Source organism: Acanthaster planci, linkage group LG11, assembly GCF_054643075.1.
Source record: "Acanthaster planci isolate LZ-2023a linkage group LG11, COTS_SCS, whole genome shotgun sequence".
NCBI classification, from domain to species: Eukaryota; Metazoa; Echinodermata; class Asteroidea; order Valvatida; family Acanthasteridae; genus Acanthaster; species Acanthaster planci.
The window spans coordinates 10,442,722-10,459,826 of record NC_141787.1 but is presented as its reverse complement, the minus strand read 5'-3'; the positions used below and the strand labels follow the sequence as shown (position 1 = coordinate 10,459,826).

The following is a 17,105-nucleotide window of genomic DNA, read 5'->3' as shown; positions in this document are numbered from 1 at the left end:
ATATCAGCAGCTTTGGTGAGAGCCGATTCTGCAAGCTACGACACAGGTCTGCCCATCTCATTTTGTGTGTTCAGTTCCTATGCAGTTCACAGTTCTCTGGTTCCAGTCCAACTCCAATTTCTGAGGCTGCGGTTCAACTTGGTCCAAACCCAGAGCAGATTCAACAATCAAAATTATGCACAGTTACAATAAAATGAACAAATGATGTGCTCCATGGAGTCTTTTCTCCTACAGCAATGTGTGGACCTAGAAGAGAAGAATTCTGCAGAACTAAGTGAAAAGGGGCTATAATGAGCCCCCCCCCAACAATAAAAGGAGTTCAAAAATGTTTGAGAAGTTGGTGGTAGAGGCACAGTACAAAAAATAAAACAATAACCAAGTGGAATGCTTTCTGTCCAAATTTATTGTGTTTCACATCATAACAATGGTTCCTTTATCCAGTTTTGCTATGTCGAGAAACCTTAACACAGTCCAAATCGTATTTTGAATATCCTAACACCAGTGTTAATCTAACGCAAGGAAACTACAAGCTCTTTACAGTAACAGGGAAGAATATCCATGTAAATGACAAAACACAGCATAAAACGCTAGAACTGTACACACATTCTACATGCATATGTATGGACAGTATAAAACTATGTGTGTGCACGTATAACACTCAGATAACCCAATTAAAATAACAATAAGACTATAAAGTACCAGATATTTCACACCAAGTTTTTGGTGAATTCATTATTCCAACGCAGCAAGAAATGCATACTTACAACTTTTTGTTTGAAATTTATTTTAATCAATTGTTTTCATCATAATACATGTAGTTTGATTTTGTTTTTAAATTCAACAAATCGTTTGGTTAAATTTTTCCAGATGAGCGGCTTTAGTGAATCTGACGGATGCATTTCATCCAACAAATCAACAGTTGCAAGTTAAATACAGTACACCTCAGATAAGTCAGACTCGTTTAAATCAGATTTTTGCTTACCTCGGATAAAATTGCTTGGAACATGTGTTTTACCTCTTTTAGTCGGATTTAAAAAAAATAATTTTCATACATTTATTCATTCCAGTAACCACTGGGATTTGGGGAACGTTCGGTATTTTCCTGTCCAAATCAATCATTTTGGCACCGGTTTCACTGGGTTTTCACAGCGATATCTGCAATACCACATCACATGGGATGCGCATGTACACATTGTACTTTCGAGTAGCAGCCTATAACCTTGGCTTGAGCTCCATGTCATGCTCCACCCCCATTGCCATACTCCATGAATGAACTTGATTTCTGGCTGGAAAAAAGTCTATGTGCCCATGTGATCACAGACTGCATTTTTATTGGACAAAGTGGCTGGGCTAAGTACAGCTACCGAAGTACAGGTACCTTGTGATGGCGACACTCAAGGTATCAACTTGTGTGGCACAATCAGCGACACAAGCTGTGATTTTCTTTGTACAACATATGTAGTGCGGAAATGAAATGATGTTTGACATTAGAACCATCACGATATTACTTTATTTCATATTTTTTTGTGGGCTGCCGCCGTTATATGGCTGGTCACAATGACTATATAATACATTTGGTCTTCTTCACGTAAGTCGGATTTGTGCCTAAGTCGGATAAAATCGGTTGGTCTCACTGGATCCAACTTATCTGAGGTAACACTGTAAACATCCTAAACATGTGAGCTGACTTTATATACACACGGGCCCATAAAAATGAACATATTTACAAGTACACGTACATACTGTAAATGCCTCCCATTATCAACATTTTACATGTACATGTTAGACCAGCATATTTATTAACATATATGTAAATTACATGACTCACAATGTTTCAAACTTTCCACTTGCATACATGTAATTCACCTCTAGTAGAAAGGTCAAGCATCTAGTGTCTTGTACACGAAGCAAAGCCATGAGCAATGTCGCAAGCATATTCCAGTATTAAAGGTGTGTACAGGTGCATGACTAAAGTCAGCATATTATGTACAGTGTACATGTGCATGCATGTATGTACATGTATAATACAAACTCGATTTCAATTCCACATGGTTGTGTCTTTTAAGGAATAAAGCAAATGAGGTGACAATCCCAATTTGTTTCATACCAAGTAGCATATTAACAATTCCCCTCCAATTAATATAGTTAAATTCTGAATGGATGTGCATTCTTTGACCCAAACATGTCCACCACGGTCCAAGTTTTCCCTGTTAATAGTGGAGAATTTGCCAAGTTTCATGTAAAACAGGGTAGGATTTCTACAAATCTGACAGCTAGCAGACGCAGACAACAAATAGATGCGTTCAATCCTCTTCTGCTTCAGATAGTACCTCCCACCAATCCACTTCATGCACATCTTGATCTTCCATTTCTTCCTCCTCGTCATCTGATCCCCCTACCTCATCAATGGCAAACATCTCCCCGAACTCTGGCATGTCAAAGCCCGCTTCTTCATCTCCGTCCGCATCCTCCATGATCCATGTGTCTTCCTCCTCCTCGTCATCTCCCGAGACATTGCCTGAGACCTCACCCACGGTATCGATAACAAGAATGTCATCGTCATCGTAGGTCATCTCCATTTCCTGGTCACTGTCTTCACTGTCTTCGTCCAGGACGATGACTTCACCAGCCATCAGTTCGTCAACATCAATGTACTCTCCTCGGTCTTCATCCATGGAAACATCAGCAGACACATCTAATTCTTGAGGGTTTCTTTGCCTTGGACAGGCACTCTGTGACCTAGGTGATTTACATCCTGCATCCTTCACCATCTCTGGGTTCCTTGTGGATGAGGTCAATGTTGCAGTTTCAGGGGCACCTGACAATGAACTCTTCTTTTGGAGTGAAGAAACTGGATCAGCATCTTGGACTTTCAAGGTGACCTGTTTCGAGCTGTCTGGTGCGGCTGGCACAGAAGATGCTGGACTGGCTGATTGAGGTTGTTCTTTTCCTTTTGATGCAGCAGGACTGGATTTAGCATCCTCCCTTTTAGGTTTCCCAACATGCTTCCCTTCTCTAACTATGCCACTCTTGCTAGATGTATCCCGACTAAGGCCAGCTTCTGTGCTCTTAGTGGATGTTACATTACTACCAGTCTTTGGTGGTGGCTTCACCATCTTCTGTGCATCATCAGATGTTATTTTGTGACTTGTGTTTTTCTGTCCTGGTAGTGTCCTGTCCTTTACGTCCTGGTCCTTAGTTGAAGTGTCTGTGATAATAGATGTCTGTGAAGAAATGGCCAGCACACTGTCCTTTGCAGAGGTTTTGTTGGAAACCTTTTGCTGAAGACTACCATGGGGTTTTGTTTGAGTCCTGGGAGGCGTTGTCTTATTCTGAACATTAGTCAACTGAGTTGATCTCCTTGGAGCACGAGGGGATGATGTAGCATCCATAGACATTGTTTTGGAGTTTGGATCTTTAGGATCTAAGAGATCTGGTGCTGAAAGGGCAGTAGTAGAGGAATTCTGACCAGCTGCCGCATCAACTGATGGAGCAGGCTTCAAAACTGGACCAGGTGATGCAATACGTCTAGTTTCTGTTTCCTTTGGAGTAGTATCCTTAGGTGCCCCTTTCTTTGGGGAGGTTATCTTGGGTGTGGCCTTCATGGATGGCATTTTCTTAACCTCTTCATGCAGGATAGGTGTGGTACTTTTAAAGGTTGTTTCAACAGATGCAGTCTTCTTGTGTGTACATGCAACTTTCTTGGCTGAATTTTTTACAAGTGCATCATCTGCCAGTCTGGTCTTCTTAGTTGGGACATTATTCCATGACAATTCCTTGGGTGTAGCTTCTTCAGTATTGACTTCCTTCTGTGACACACTCTTATTTGGTGCCAACTTGGATGAGGAGGTTTCTTTGTGTGAGGCATCCTTGGAGGAGAGCTTTTCAGTTAGTGACTTGCTTGGAGCAGCTTTCTTCGGCACAACTGCTTCAGACACAGTCTCTTTGGATGCTATTTTGTTTGGTGTAAAACATGTGGGAGGAGCTTCTTTTGGTGAGATTTCCTCTGCTGGTATCTTCTCTTTATCGGCGACTTCTTTAAGTGTCCTCTTGGTAAGTGGTGGCTCCTTGGAAACAGATTGTGACAAAATGGCCAAATCTGCTTGTGTTTCAAGATCAACTGTGCTTTCCTTCAACTCAACCGCGATGTCAGTGCTATCCTGTGACCCAGTCATAGTTGGAGTCCCCACTGGGGACTCTTGGGACACCTCTTCACTTGCAGCTTTCCTAGGCCTAGTTCTTCTGGGTGATGCTCTCTTAGATGGAACTTCCTTGAGAGTGGCAACTTTGAAGCGCATTTCCCTCACTTCAGATTCTTGGGCATTTGGTTCAAGAGAAGTGACCTCTGTGGGCAGGCTAACATTTGGTTCAACCTTCTTTGAAGCTTTTGGTTCCAGAGAAGTAACCTCTGTGGGTAGGCTAACATTTAGTTCGACCTTCTTTGAACGATCTTCAACTGGCAGAGCAAAGGTTAGGATGGATTTCTTTGTTTCTTTTCTGCCCAAATTAGAATCAGTTGCTTTGATCTCTTGGGATGCAGCACCTTCAGCTTTACCATCAGGTTTCTTTGAGTCTTCTTGATGGAGTTTGATTTCAAAGGAGGTGGCCTGTGAGGGTACAGGATCTATGGTGGCAAGCTTTTGACGTCTAACAACTTTGGCAGCAGGAGAACTTTTCTGGGTAACATCTTCCTTCGATGTAGACTCCCCTTTGGGCAGGGTTCCATCTGGTTTCTCTACTTCCTTTTCTGGCTCCATGGAAACAGCTTCCTTTGGTGTAGTTTTACTTTCTCGAATGATTCCCTGAGGCTTATCTCTCTCCCCCTCCACTTGAAAAAGTGCTTCCTTAGTGACTGTTCTCCCCTTGATCATGGTTCCTCCTCCAATGCCTAAATCCCTCTTGGCTTCCTCAGGTTTGGTTTCCTCTTGGGACATAGTTTCAACTGGCTTTTCTGTGTTTATCTTCGTTTTCTTGGAATCAGCTTCTGGAAGAATGGCTGTTTTCCCTAGCATGGTCACACCTGGTTTACCTGCCTCCTGTTCAGCCTTCATGAGAGTGGTTCCTTTTTCAGGATCTGATCCTGCTGGCAATGCAACCTTCCTTTCATCCGTCTTCAGTTCAGCTTTGTCCCTTGGTTTAGTTCCATCTAACTTTTCAGCTCCCCCCTCAGCTACTCCCGACCTGCTAGGTGTCCCCTCAGCTTGCTTAGACTCAGCTTCTCTTGACATGGTTGTCTCAATTAACATGGCTCCTCCTGGCTTTACCCCCTCCTCCTTGACTTCTGTGGTGACTGATTCCATGTGAGATTCTGCTACTGCCAATGTCTTTGACATAGCTCTACCTGGCACGTACTGTGGGTCTGAGCTGGGCATCACCGGTGTGTCTGGATGGTCAGGCTTAAATGACCCGCCAACTGGAAACACTTGTCCGACTGAGGATGCCTTCTGGTCAAAGTTGGGACGAGAGGTACAGCTTGGATGACCTCCATCAACGTAGTCGCTGACAGAAGTTTTAACTCCTGCATCAGCCTGTGCGGTCTCAAAACGGTTACTCAGTACATTTCCTGCAGGTGCAGGGGCCGTCACTGAAGTGTCACTAGGTACAGTGCCCTGACTAGCCTTAAAGCTGGTATCCATCGACTGGTTTCTGCTGGCATAGTATTGCTGTGAGAATATAAATCGATATTTATGTCAGATTAATAACGTGAAATGATACACATGATGCCACCGCAATCTGCTCATTTGTAAACAGAATTTATTGACAGAACTACAATTTTGTGAGATTTTACAGTTAAGAAAAGCAAAAGGACGCTGCAATTGTCAAGAACGAATGGCTTAATTGCAGCTGAGTGTGCTGGTTGCAATTCAAAAAGGTGGTAAATTATGACAAACAAAATAGAAATTAAAACCCAAAATGCTGTCTATTTTTGGCTTTTGTTTCAGCTGAAATGGAAAGTAGATTTTAAAATACACAATGCTGCAACATAAAGAAAACATGTCAAGAACCATAAAATTACCTTTAAACTTTTGGTAATTACTGAATGTTTATTTGAACTGCATTGTCAAATATCCACAGATGCATTGCATAAGAAATTTTCGAGCAATGTTTTCAAAACATTTTGCAGGTGTCATTCTTCTGTGTGCTTATACAGTAACGGAAGTAGAGGAATTGCGGAGACAACATGTGGAAATCTCTCTTGTGAGTAGGTGTGATTCTGAACCACACATACTCACAAGAGAGATTTCCACATGGTGTCTAAGCAAACCCTCTACCTCACTGTAGATCCACCATGCAAACCTTCAAGCACTATACAAAAACTGCATGTACTTGGTATCACATAAAGGTCCCACCAGGTCTCATAATTAAGGGCCAGAAGTTAGGTTTTTGTTATCTGCGCAAAGGAAATATCAAGTTAAGTTTTCAACAAATACATGTTAACACCTGAAGAAATGCTTCCAATGTAAAACTGTTGAAGTATCTTTTCCTAGACCTGGGAGAGGCAAAAATAATGTAAACCAAAGGGCTAAAAAAGGACTAAGCCTGACAGACAACTGCAGTGGTTTAGGTTCTCCATCTTACAAATCTGTTTGAATGACAAGTATCTTGAGATAACGCCTATAAAAAACTGAGAAAACAAACCGAATTTGTTTTTACCAACATTGTTGATCATGCTGGGGACTCGACCAAAGTGATTAGAATGGGAACCCACTGTGCTCGTACTTACCTGAGTTTTTGCGATATGCAGGGTGGTGGCACAGTGCACCTCTCTGGCAGTCTTTTCATTGTTGTAGAACTTGGAACAGAGCTTGCAAAAGAAGCCCGAGATTGGGGTGATGAACTCTGACCCTAAAGACGGAAATGGTGAGGCATAAGTGGCAAGAAAAATCAAGTTTATTAAGGAGCAACAAATGAGCTACTTTCACCAGAAACAGAAACAAAATTGTTGCACATTTCTGTAGTGTTTCTGTAGTACTGGATTTCTGAAAGAAGAGCGTTTGTACAGTCAAACCTCATCAATATGAGATCCTTCAGACTTTGCAGATTACCTTTTTATAACAGGAACCTTGTATTATCAGAAATGAAACAATTAACCCCTCAACGCCGGGATTCTTTTGACCGCAACTGCTGGGCTGCAATATGCCTAGTATGCAAAGTCCTGTCCAGCAGCAAGCCCACATTGAAACCGCAGGTGCATGATGAATAGAATGTATGCGTGGTATGCAATAATCCTCAAACAAAGCCGTGGCTGTCGCCATCTACCGGCATTAAGGGTTAACAACAAAGGATTCGGACCTTAAAATGACATTGCTATAAGCATAAATGTTGTATTAACATTGCTCTTATTAATGAAGCTTGCCTGTAGTTAAAACTATCTTACACACTGACTTGCACAACCACAAGTTAACTATACGCAATGTATACTCATCCTTGGCTCCCAATAATTTGTGCACAGAACCTACCAAACACTATTCAATTGCTGTTTGTAATTCCTGAATGTCAACATGATACAACAGTCGGTGTTTTTTTAGGTTGGCAAGTGTCAAGAGGCTATTATTATTCCAAGGATTAGAAGGGAAAGCCACTAGTCGTCAACAGTATTGAATAGACACTCCACATGATCGCGTGCGGAAGACAACCGCACGTACGCGCACGGTGGCATTGCACTAACAATAGTCTAAAGAGGGTGCTGCTGATACACAAATCAACCGAGATTCGCCACAGCATGCATCAGAGATCACTCCTGAGCGGGAGTTTCACATGTTTTTCAGATAAACTTGATATCAATTTTTTGACTCAAATTCAAATAAAAAATATAAATAATTGACAGGTACATTTCTTGAAACCTTAAACTTGAATGCAACGGCAAAACATCATGAAAACAGCGAACAAAGGTATCACAAGAGGGTGCACTTCAGTTAGACAAGAGGGCGCTATTCAACATGGCAACGAAACGTTCAGCAGTTAAATTTGCTATACCGAACGACCGCTGTACCGAACATTTAGCGTGGACCCCGTCTTGTTTGTTATAGCGGCGTTCCACTGTATCACATACCGATGACACTGGACTTTGGCTGAGGAGATTTCGTCCCTTCTGAATTTGTGCTTCTCACGCTGTCATCTGTCAAAGGTTGATTTGCCTCATTGGGGGCTTGTAAGGACTTGACAGGAGGAGCAGCGGGCTTCTCTTGCGCTGCAATTTTCTGCACGCAAAGAACAATAAATTATGCCTAAACTGCTGACATACGGTTTATGAAGAAGAAAACAAACAAAAATGGCATTCCAACTTGTGATGTAGCAAGAAATCCAGCTTCGTCAATCAGTAATTTTCAATTGTCATGGTTCAAACAACTCCATGAGTGGCATTCCCTGGCAGCATGGTGTACCCAGTACAAGTATATCAGGTGAACAGAGCGTAAACCGTCCAATGCTCATTCAAATAAACTAAAAAAACTGATTCACTTCTACACTCACCTTTTTATGAGCTGGTGTCCTGAGGTGCTTGCGATACTCTGCAACCTTCTGGAAGACGAGGTTGCATGCAACACAACGAGGACGGATTCCTTCAGATTTCTATTAATCACAGAAGAGACGTTGATAGGAATAAATATCTTGTTGAACATACAAACATTGCTATGTATGTATATATTTCTTGCTTAGCTTATACAGTAGACTTCACTTTGTAACAACAGTGGACACCATATGCCATTTCAACACTGCTGGACAGACGTTAATATACGTCTCAAATATTCAACTGTCGTCCAGAAATGTTTTGAAATAATTTCACATTTCAACAGTTCAAATGGAATGAAGTTTATAAGCTGGTAAAGTCACAAAACAAAATGGCAAAGGTTTTGAGAAAACCTCTTCCGAGGAAATCAATTTTCATGCAGCTTTCTGTTTTTTCCACAGCCAACCCAGCATCCAAAGAGACAGGGTGCATTAGCCCGATGCCCTTGTTTGCACACTGGGCTAGTGGAGGACAATACTCCTATTGTCTACCTTGTGTTCTTCTGAGCGCAAGAAGGACCCCTGGCCAGAACCAGCCAGTGGAGACGCGGTCATGTTCTTCCTGCAGAGGAGAAACAGGGAGGTATACGGTGCTTGAGTGAAACACTGCATTTTGATAACGATTGATAACGTGTATATACAAATCCTTACTTCCACTCCTCATCAATCCTACAAATGTTGCCATTCTGAGTGGAATATGCCGATGAGACGAAAGTTAGACTGGAGTGTGGGAAACTTGCCCAGACTCTGCATACAATTATGCAAAACCACTGAAACAGTAGAAACTACTTCGTAAACAACAATGTTAATATTTTACAGGCTGCTGCAATGACTGGTTAACAGTTGAACTGATATTGATCCCATACGTTTACATGTATTTGTCCAAATTTTCAGTTATACCTCGAGCGTTGCTTTATTCAATCTGAGGGCAGTTTACCACTGAGTTGCCGGTCATTTCACAAGTATTTTGTGAGAACAAGGTTGCAACCTGCTGATCGCAAATTTCCTTGAGCTCTCACAACTCTCTCCAGAATTTTTTTTCAACCTTCTCTTTTCTGGTTTCTTTGTTGGTTCTCTTTTGTCTCACTTTGGTGCTAGGCCATCTCTAGCTGCATATCTAGAGTTTATGTAGCAAACCAATCAATCATAAGCACAATCATAAGTCCATTAAGGGAGCGAACACTAACAACAGAACTCTTCAGTCACAGCCCACAAGAATAGCTTGTCAACTGATGCCAGACTGGATGGCTCGTGACTGACTGGTGCTGAACATGTGATAGACTCATCTACAACAACATGCAAAGTAACAACAGAAAGGACTTCAGCAGTGAATATCTATGTAAATATAACGATTCGCTAACGTCAACAATAACTAACTGACAATATAAAACTCTTCATCTTCCCCGTAAGAGGGATACAAAAGTAAACACTCACTTTGAAGCCAGAGCGAAACTCTGTCCCAGGATGCTGCTCCCCATGGTGGCCTCAGCGATGGGATCTGCTCCCTTCTTTGGCAGCAGTTTCAGCTTGGAGATGAGCTCTCTTTCCAGGGTTGGGCAGTCCGCATGGAGCAATCTCTGGTACTTAGTGGTGTGTTTGCGACCTCCGATGTGGCCCATGTACACCTGAGTAGGTACATGAAGAAGATCAATAGTCTTCTGACTACTCCAATACTTTTCTTCTTGGGATCTAAATATAAATGTGTGCCTTGGAGTACTTACCAGGCCGAGAAAGTTATCTCCATATCATGCATACATGTACATGTTCTGAGGGTCTCTTTTTGGTGAATGTGTCCACCATCTACCCATCTAATTTGTCATATTTCCCAGTTCTCCTCACGATTTTGAATCACACAGCAAATGACATGGTTCAAATATACTGCAAGGAGCTTCAACAATCTGTGTGGGCTCACACCAATCTGTGGTGTGTCTCACAGCACATGGCTGGAACGAAAGGCAATTAAAGCCAATTTGTTGTGTTTTTCAAGGGTGAAATCCTGCTGTGGATTGGCTCAAAGCAAGCTATGATACCATTTCTTGATGGTTTTTGCTTAATGCTTGAAACCAGAAGGGCAATCAGTGACAAGATCGAAAGTTTCACCAACCTTCCAGGAATGGCAGATGGAACCACAGACATAACAAAACCATTCCACCATCACTTTGTCCTGCACGTATTCCTCTATGGCTAGAGCTTCCAAAAGTCCCATCTGATAAACGTAAAGGAAATTGAGCCAGAGTTAACAGTATTAAAACAGCTTCCACTTGGGCTTCAAATGGAAATATGTCACCAAATCCCCCACAGAATGAGTCTTCAATGCCAGTTAACCATTTTGTTAGTTTCCACTGGACTGAACAATCAGAGCTATTCATTTTTTACCCTCAGTTTAGCATCATGACAGAAATGGTCATCTTGGGGGTGAAAAAATGTTGAGGGTTTAACTGGTTCTGGCGACTTGTGACTCGGTTTGTTAGGCTGGGTCACATATTTAAATAGTGTATGGTAATGCAAAAGGCAATGCAAATCTAATCTACCGTTAGGTATTCACAAAATAAGCCCAAGTGGATTTAATACATCCGTACACGTATTTGCGGATGGCACCATTTTGCCTATACACTGGAGACAACAACTACATGGACATGTATTTATAAGTAAACTCTGAAGGGTTTAAGACTGTACATGTAAGCAATGATCCATGAGCCCCCACCTGCCCAATTTTCTTTTTTTTTTTTGATTCGCCGTTTTGGTTACTTTGTCACTGGATCAATATTCATCTAAAATGCAAAATGTGAATTTTGAGCATTTTTTCTCCTACGTCTAATTTACAGTTAAGGTAGTGCAAGACTTTGTACAGTGCTCTCAATTTGTAAAGATATACATAAAGAGTGTAAAAAGGAAAGAATTCTTCGCTTTTGGAAGACTTATTAAAATGAAACATAGAACACACCTGGTGTGGGATACTGCTGTCTTTGATTTCAAGAGTTGAAGGTGGATCCTGTGAGATGACAGAAACTTTCTTTGGCACGTCCTCCGTCAGTGGTACTTTGTCTCCTTTCCTTTTCCTGCTGTTCTGGCCAACAGCTGGCCCACTTGTTGCTGTGGCAGATGCTGACACTGTAGACGGACCATTGCCAGCTGATACACCTGTTGACCGCTTGACGTTGATCTCCTCGACTTCAGATGGCAAAGTGGATTGCTTGGCAGTTGATGTTGTGCCCGTTGCACCAGATGGTGATGTGCCCGAAACTTGACTCGACTCTGACGTGTTAACACTGGCTGGAGGTAGTGATTTATTGATAGAAGGCACAACCCTGCTCGTTGAAGTTTGCGCTGCGGAGGAAGATCCCTTATCACTGCTCTCAGACACCTTGGTAGACTTTGAGGCAGCCGGCGACTCAGACAACTCTGTTGCCTTGCTAATACTTTTTATTTGGACCTTTCCTGCCATCTTCTTCTCCCTACTTTCAGTCATCTCCTTTTCTTTCTCCCCTTCAGTTTTGGAGAGTCCGTCATCCTGCTGTTCCTTTCTTCCTTCTGCAGTGATAAGCGTGTCATTCTTTTCTTTCATCGTTTCAGGTGGTTTAGTGGGTGCGGATTTCTCGTCTGTCTTTTCTGCCGTATTGGTCTGGGAGTCACTTTTCACTGGACTTTTGTTACCTGGGGCTTTTGAAGTGCTGGCACCCTTTCCTGTTGTTGCCGTATCAGTATTCTTCCCTTTGTTTTTTTCTTCAGTCTTCTTCATGGGTGTGGTCTTCTCCTCTTTTTCTGTTTTCTTTGAAGGCGTGGCCATGTCTTCCCTCTTCTTATTATCCTGATCTTTACCCATCTTGGCTTTGATCTTATCCACCTTGGAATCCTTGGTTTTACTCTTGTCACCGTTCGGCTGGTCTTCACCTCTTGTGCTGGCCGGTGGCGTCTTCAAAGTCGACTGCTGCCACCTCCCGTCAATGAACACCTCACCCATTTTCTCATCCAGTCTCTTGCGTTTCCTCTCTGGACTGAGGCTGGCTCTTCGCTCAGCAGAGTCTGCTGAAGGAACGTGTAAGTTGCCAGAAGGGTACCTTCCTTGTCTCTTCTCGATCTCCTTGGAAGACTCCTTTGAGCTGGCCCCATCTTTCTTGGTCCTCTCCAGGCTACTGTTTCTTGATCTCTGAGGGGACAGTGCAGGCTTGTGATCCTGCTGCTTTCTCTCCGGCTCTTGATGACGACTTTCCGACCTGGACCTCTTTGAATCTGATGGTCGCTTTCTCGGTGGACTTCTTGTTCCTGTCCGTCTGTCCCTGTCATCATCCCTTCTCTTATCCTTCTCTTTGTCCCTGTTAATGTGCCTATCTCTGTCTTTATCACGTCTGTCATCCAGTCTTGATTTGTCGTGTTCGTTTAGCCTGGGCTTATCTTTGTCCTTGTCACGGCTCCCTGCCTGTTTCAAGTAACAAGAACATACAAATACAAGGAATGAATTGACTGAGGTTTCAGTTCAATCAAATGAACAGAGCAGAAAATTGTAGAGGGACATTTGCCATTTCTAAGCACTTTTTGTTTGTATGACCAAAAGCAGTTGTGCTTGTACCAAAATTCAGAAAAAATGTAGAGGTTAATTGAAACGCCAAAGCAAAATCCTGTGGGCATTTTAACTCTGGCTTTTGTGTGTATGAAATACAAACTATGAGACTGTTCTCATATGCAAGGGGTCGAAAGTAATGGTGCTCTGCTGGCCCGGGGCCACCAAAAAATTCATCGGGCCCATCTGGACAGTGGTCATTTGAGGAACATTGCCACGTTTTCAAAACTTTCCTCACATTTTACGGCTCGTGTTTGAACTCACCAGCACAGCGCTTTGCTGTCCACGGTATAATTTCACAGCCCACACGGCCATGATTGCCCACTACCTGTGTATGTGCTGGGCTCTTGTCCCACGAGGGAAAAGGCTTTTTCCTCAAAGCACAGTTGTGTGTACAGCTCAGAAATGAGCACACGTACATATACCCACCCACGCACACACATGTAAGACATCACTTTGCCTACATATGAACGATGCAGGTGTTGACACATTGCCTGGTATCATTTTCTCACAATATTAGTCTAACATTACCTCCCACAGAAACTAATGAAACCTACATGTATATGAATCGTCGTGCCTAATCGTCCTGCAGCATTCCCGGATGATGCGACAATACCTCTGATTGGTTAGGTCCCCCCCACAAAAGTTCTGCCTTAAAATAGGGTTGGTAGGTCAGAAATTTTTTGTGTTGATTGAATGAGGACGAAAGCTCCAAAAATGGCCACGAAAAGTGACAAAAACTTATCTTAATCACTGTAAAAATACCTACAGTTGACAATTCTTAATGATGGACAATTCACACAACTATGCACAAGTCTAGCAAAAGGTAGGCAATCAAGTCAGGAAACTGGAAATAATGGAAGTTTCTTTTGAAATGTTGCGAATGCGAGAAGGGAAACATAAATTATACAAGTGTTTTGACAAGAAATATGTTTTTGAGAGGTGTTTTTGTGAAAACACAGAAGACAACTGGATTTTGTTTACATTTTAAAATTGTGAATTTGTTTTTCTAATGTGCCAATACCAATTTTATGGTCCTGCCAAAATTTAGGCTCGGTCGGGAAACCAGAAAAAGAAGTACACGTATTTTGGGCAGCCTCAAGTACATTTACAACGGGGCTGGCCAATCAACTCTTTGGTAGGGAAGTTCCACTGACACAAATGGGAATGTACGGTGACTCTGATCGATTTCATTTCATGTACTCAACCCGGGTCACCACATTTTCAGTGCAAAGCACTTCCCACTGACCCTGCTGGCCACCCAGAAACTGAAGTTAATTTCAACCCCTGCATATATACACTGTGTGATATTGTTGTACTTGTGCGTGTACTGGCATGTCTAATCAGTAGCTGATAATGGCACAATGACCTTGATTGTGATGACACTTGTTTGTCTGACTACCTTTAATTACTCTGCCCCCCCCATCCTAAGAATACAGCTCTGATCAACCTCTTACCACTTTCTGGTTGATTGTTTTCTTATGTGTGACTGTGGGGCCATCTTTTCCAGCCCCATCATCAGTTATGTTGATCTCCTTGTAGAACTCCTCCATCTGGTCCTGTAGGATTTTGGCCTTCTGCTGCTTCAGCATCTCCACCCGCCGGTTGATGGAAGAGATGGTCTCATCCGTGTCCACCTCTGTCAGGAAGGGGATCTCGGTCGCCACGGCGGTAGAAAACAGACTGGGCGAGATTGTTGGCACTGGGGTAGTGACTTCTGGTGACTGCACTTCGCTGCGGTCCTTAGATGACGTCTTTAAATCAGACCCTGTTGCCCGTTTCGTGCTTTGAAGAAAGGCGTCTACACTGGCGTGCCATGGGCTTTTAGGTGCTCCATCTGTAGCTTTATCTACTCCTTTCAGAAAGTTTTGAGACCGACTTGATTGTGGCGGTGTGGAAGTTTTCTTGCCATGAACTTTGTCAGCCTTCTTGGATTTTGATCGACCCACGGGAGTTTTTTCACCTTTCAGGTTTTTGTAATTTGGTGGTTCTGGAACAGGTTTTGGGTGGTTCCAATCTCCCTCTAATGTGCTTGGCCAAATGGTACTGTTGTTGTCCACAATGTCAGTTGTAGCCTCAAACCCAGAGCCCTTTGCCATTTTTTTCCTCTTTGGGCTATCTATGTATCCATCTGCTTTGAGCGACTGCAGCACTTCCATTGACTGAGTCATCTGAAGCTCAACGGGCAAAGGCTTTCTTGCTTTTTCCAAAAGTTGCAAACCCTGTTTCTGCGGCTGTGTAATACTACCGGTACTTGTTGCTAAAGATGACATTGACAAGGGCAAATTGCTGGCAGGCAAACTACCTACAGCTGGTCCATTCTTCTGCAGCGGGCCACGGAGTTCGAAGTACTTTGAGGTAAGGTTTGCAGCTGGCTGCCTTTGCAAATTGCTTGATTGGTCGCTTGGAATCTCCCGTTGATGTGCTATGGCTGGAATTTGCGGACCTGCATTACTTTCCAAGGCTGACAACATCCCGGGTAATTTGCCCAAAAGTTCCCCTGAACTGATATCGCTTTGTTTGTTGGACGTTAAACTCTGAGTTCTGTTGGACCACTTTTGCGGTTGCGCTTTACTAGACACATTAAGTGCGGCAGTTGACCCTGAAAACTGTTGTGGCACCCGCATTGGGACTTCATGCTGTTGAGGCCGAAGTAGGTACTGTTGTTGCTTCTGCTGCCTGTTGTTCAGCTGTGCCTGCAGTTCTTGTTGCAGTTGATACAAATCCTGAGGCTGTTGGCTCTGAGGTGCTGCCTGTGGTGTTTCATTTCCTTGGGACAATTTGGGCTTTATTGTATTGAAAAATGCAGTAGCAATCAAATGTGCCTGGGCTTGTTGTGCCGGAGGTAATGTCTTCTGTGAAGTCATGCTTGGCTGAGTATTCCAATTGGGTAATGCATTCATGCTAGAGCTAACAACGTTATTTGAGCGAAAGGTGGCAGCAATACCACTAGCAACAGTTGCTGGAGCACCCATCATGCGTGCAGCAAAAACCTGCTCCTGTAACAACTGTTCCTCAGATTTGTTCCCCGTCAAGACTGTATTTTGACCTGATAAACTACCCAACAAGCTCGGCAAAGCTCCCATTGCCGAGCCCGCCCCACTGGTCACATCACTCAATCCTTTACCCTGTTGCTGGCTTTGCTCGTTTAGGAGAACAGCAGCCGGTACAGCCGTGCTTGCGCTGGTTTGGGCCCGTCCGGGAACTGGGCCGATAGCACCAACACGCCGCATTGGAAACTTCTTCCATCCTTGTTCAGCGCGCACGGCAGCTGTTGAGAACAGTTCTGCCGTTGGCTGTGTTGCATTGTCTTTACTTGCCATATCTGAAATCATGCTGAAATATATCTTAACAAAGAAGTCTTGATCTACGGTCACAACAGTGTATTTTTTTCACGAAAATGATGTGTAAAGTTTGGGGGCATTTCGTCCCACAAAAGACCTCACGAAAGCTTTCTGCACCACAAATACCTCAGTATTGTAACTATGCTACATAAACACATAAAACACATACAGTGCAGACGAGCAATTAGAGAGCCAGACTAAACATAGGAGAGACATGTGATTTTCTTGAACGTTGGTGGCGGGCTAGATAATTTATGTCTGTGGGTGTGAAGTCGTGAACTCACAGTGGCACTGAGCCTGGAATTTATTCACAGTTACTTGAAAACCAGGATTCCTCAAAACAAGACCATAAAAAAAAATTCCAGAAATGCACCCAGAAATGGACTGCCAAGCCATCTAGGATCAACCTTCTGGGGGTAGGCCTGGAACATTTCTTCGGGGCCGCGTCATCCCTCAGGCCCATCCCTCCCTAATCCATAAAGACAAACAACCGTGAGGCGCCACTTCTTTAGTGCTACAAGTCGCTCCTCGTCTTATCCCTCTCAAACGTCAGATTTTCAAAACTCTCGCCTTTATGTTAGTTGCGTTATTTTATCGGCAAACCCTCCCAGCACCGTTAAGCCTTAAGTAACCTACCAAAATTGAAAATCAATTGAAAGCTGAATGACCATAGAACACTTTGGTGTTTTTTTTTT

General features: G+C 43.1%; 1 protein-coding gene across 1 annotated transcript; it reads right to left on the bottom strand.

Annotated features, from left to right (window-relative positions):
* Positions 1-385: 385 nt before the first annotated feature.
* Positions 386-16,544, bottom strand: LOC110988569 (uncharacterized). Its single transcript, XM_022252226.2, has 9 exons — positions 14,524-16,544; positions 11,453-12,925; positions 10,613-10,714; positions 9,943-10,133; positions 9,001-9,070; positions 8,473-8,571; positions 8,054-8,201; positions 6,725-6,846; positions 386-5,663 (listed from the first exon to the last, which is right to left on the bottom strand). Exons 1-9 carry the CDS (start codon positions 16,399-16,401, stop codon positions 2,304-2,306), a joined length of 7,443 nt encoding a protein of 2,480 aa, XP_022107918.2. The 5' UTR covers positions 16,402-16,544; the 3' UTR covers positions 386-2,303.
* Between the last annotated feature and the right edge of the window lie 561 nt (positions 16,545-17,105).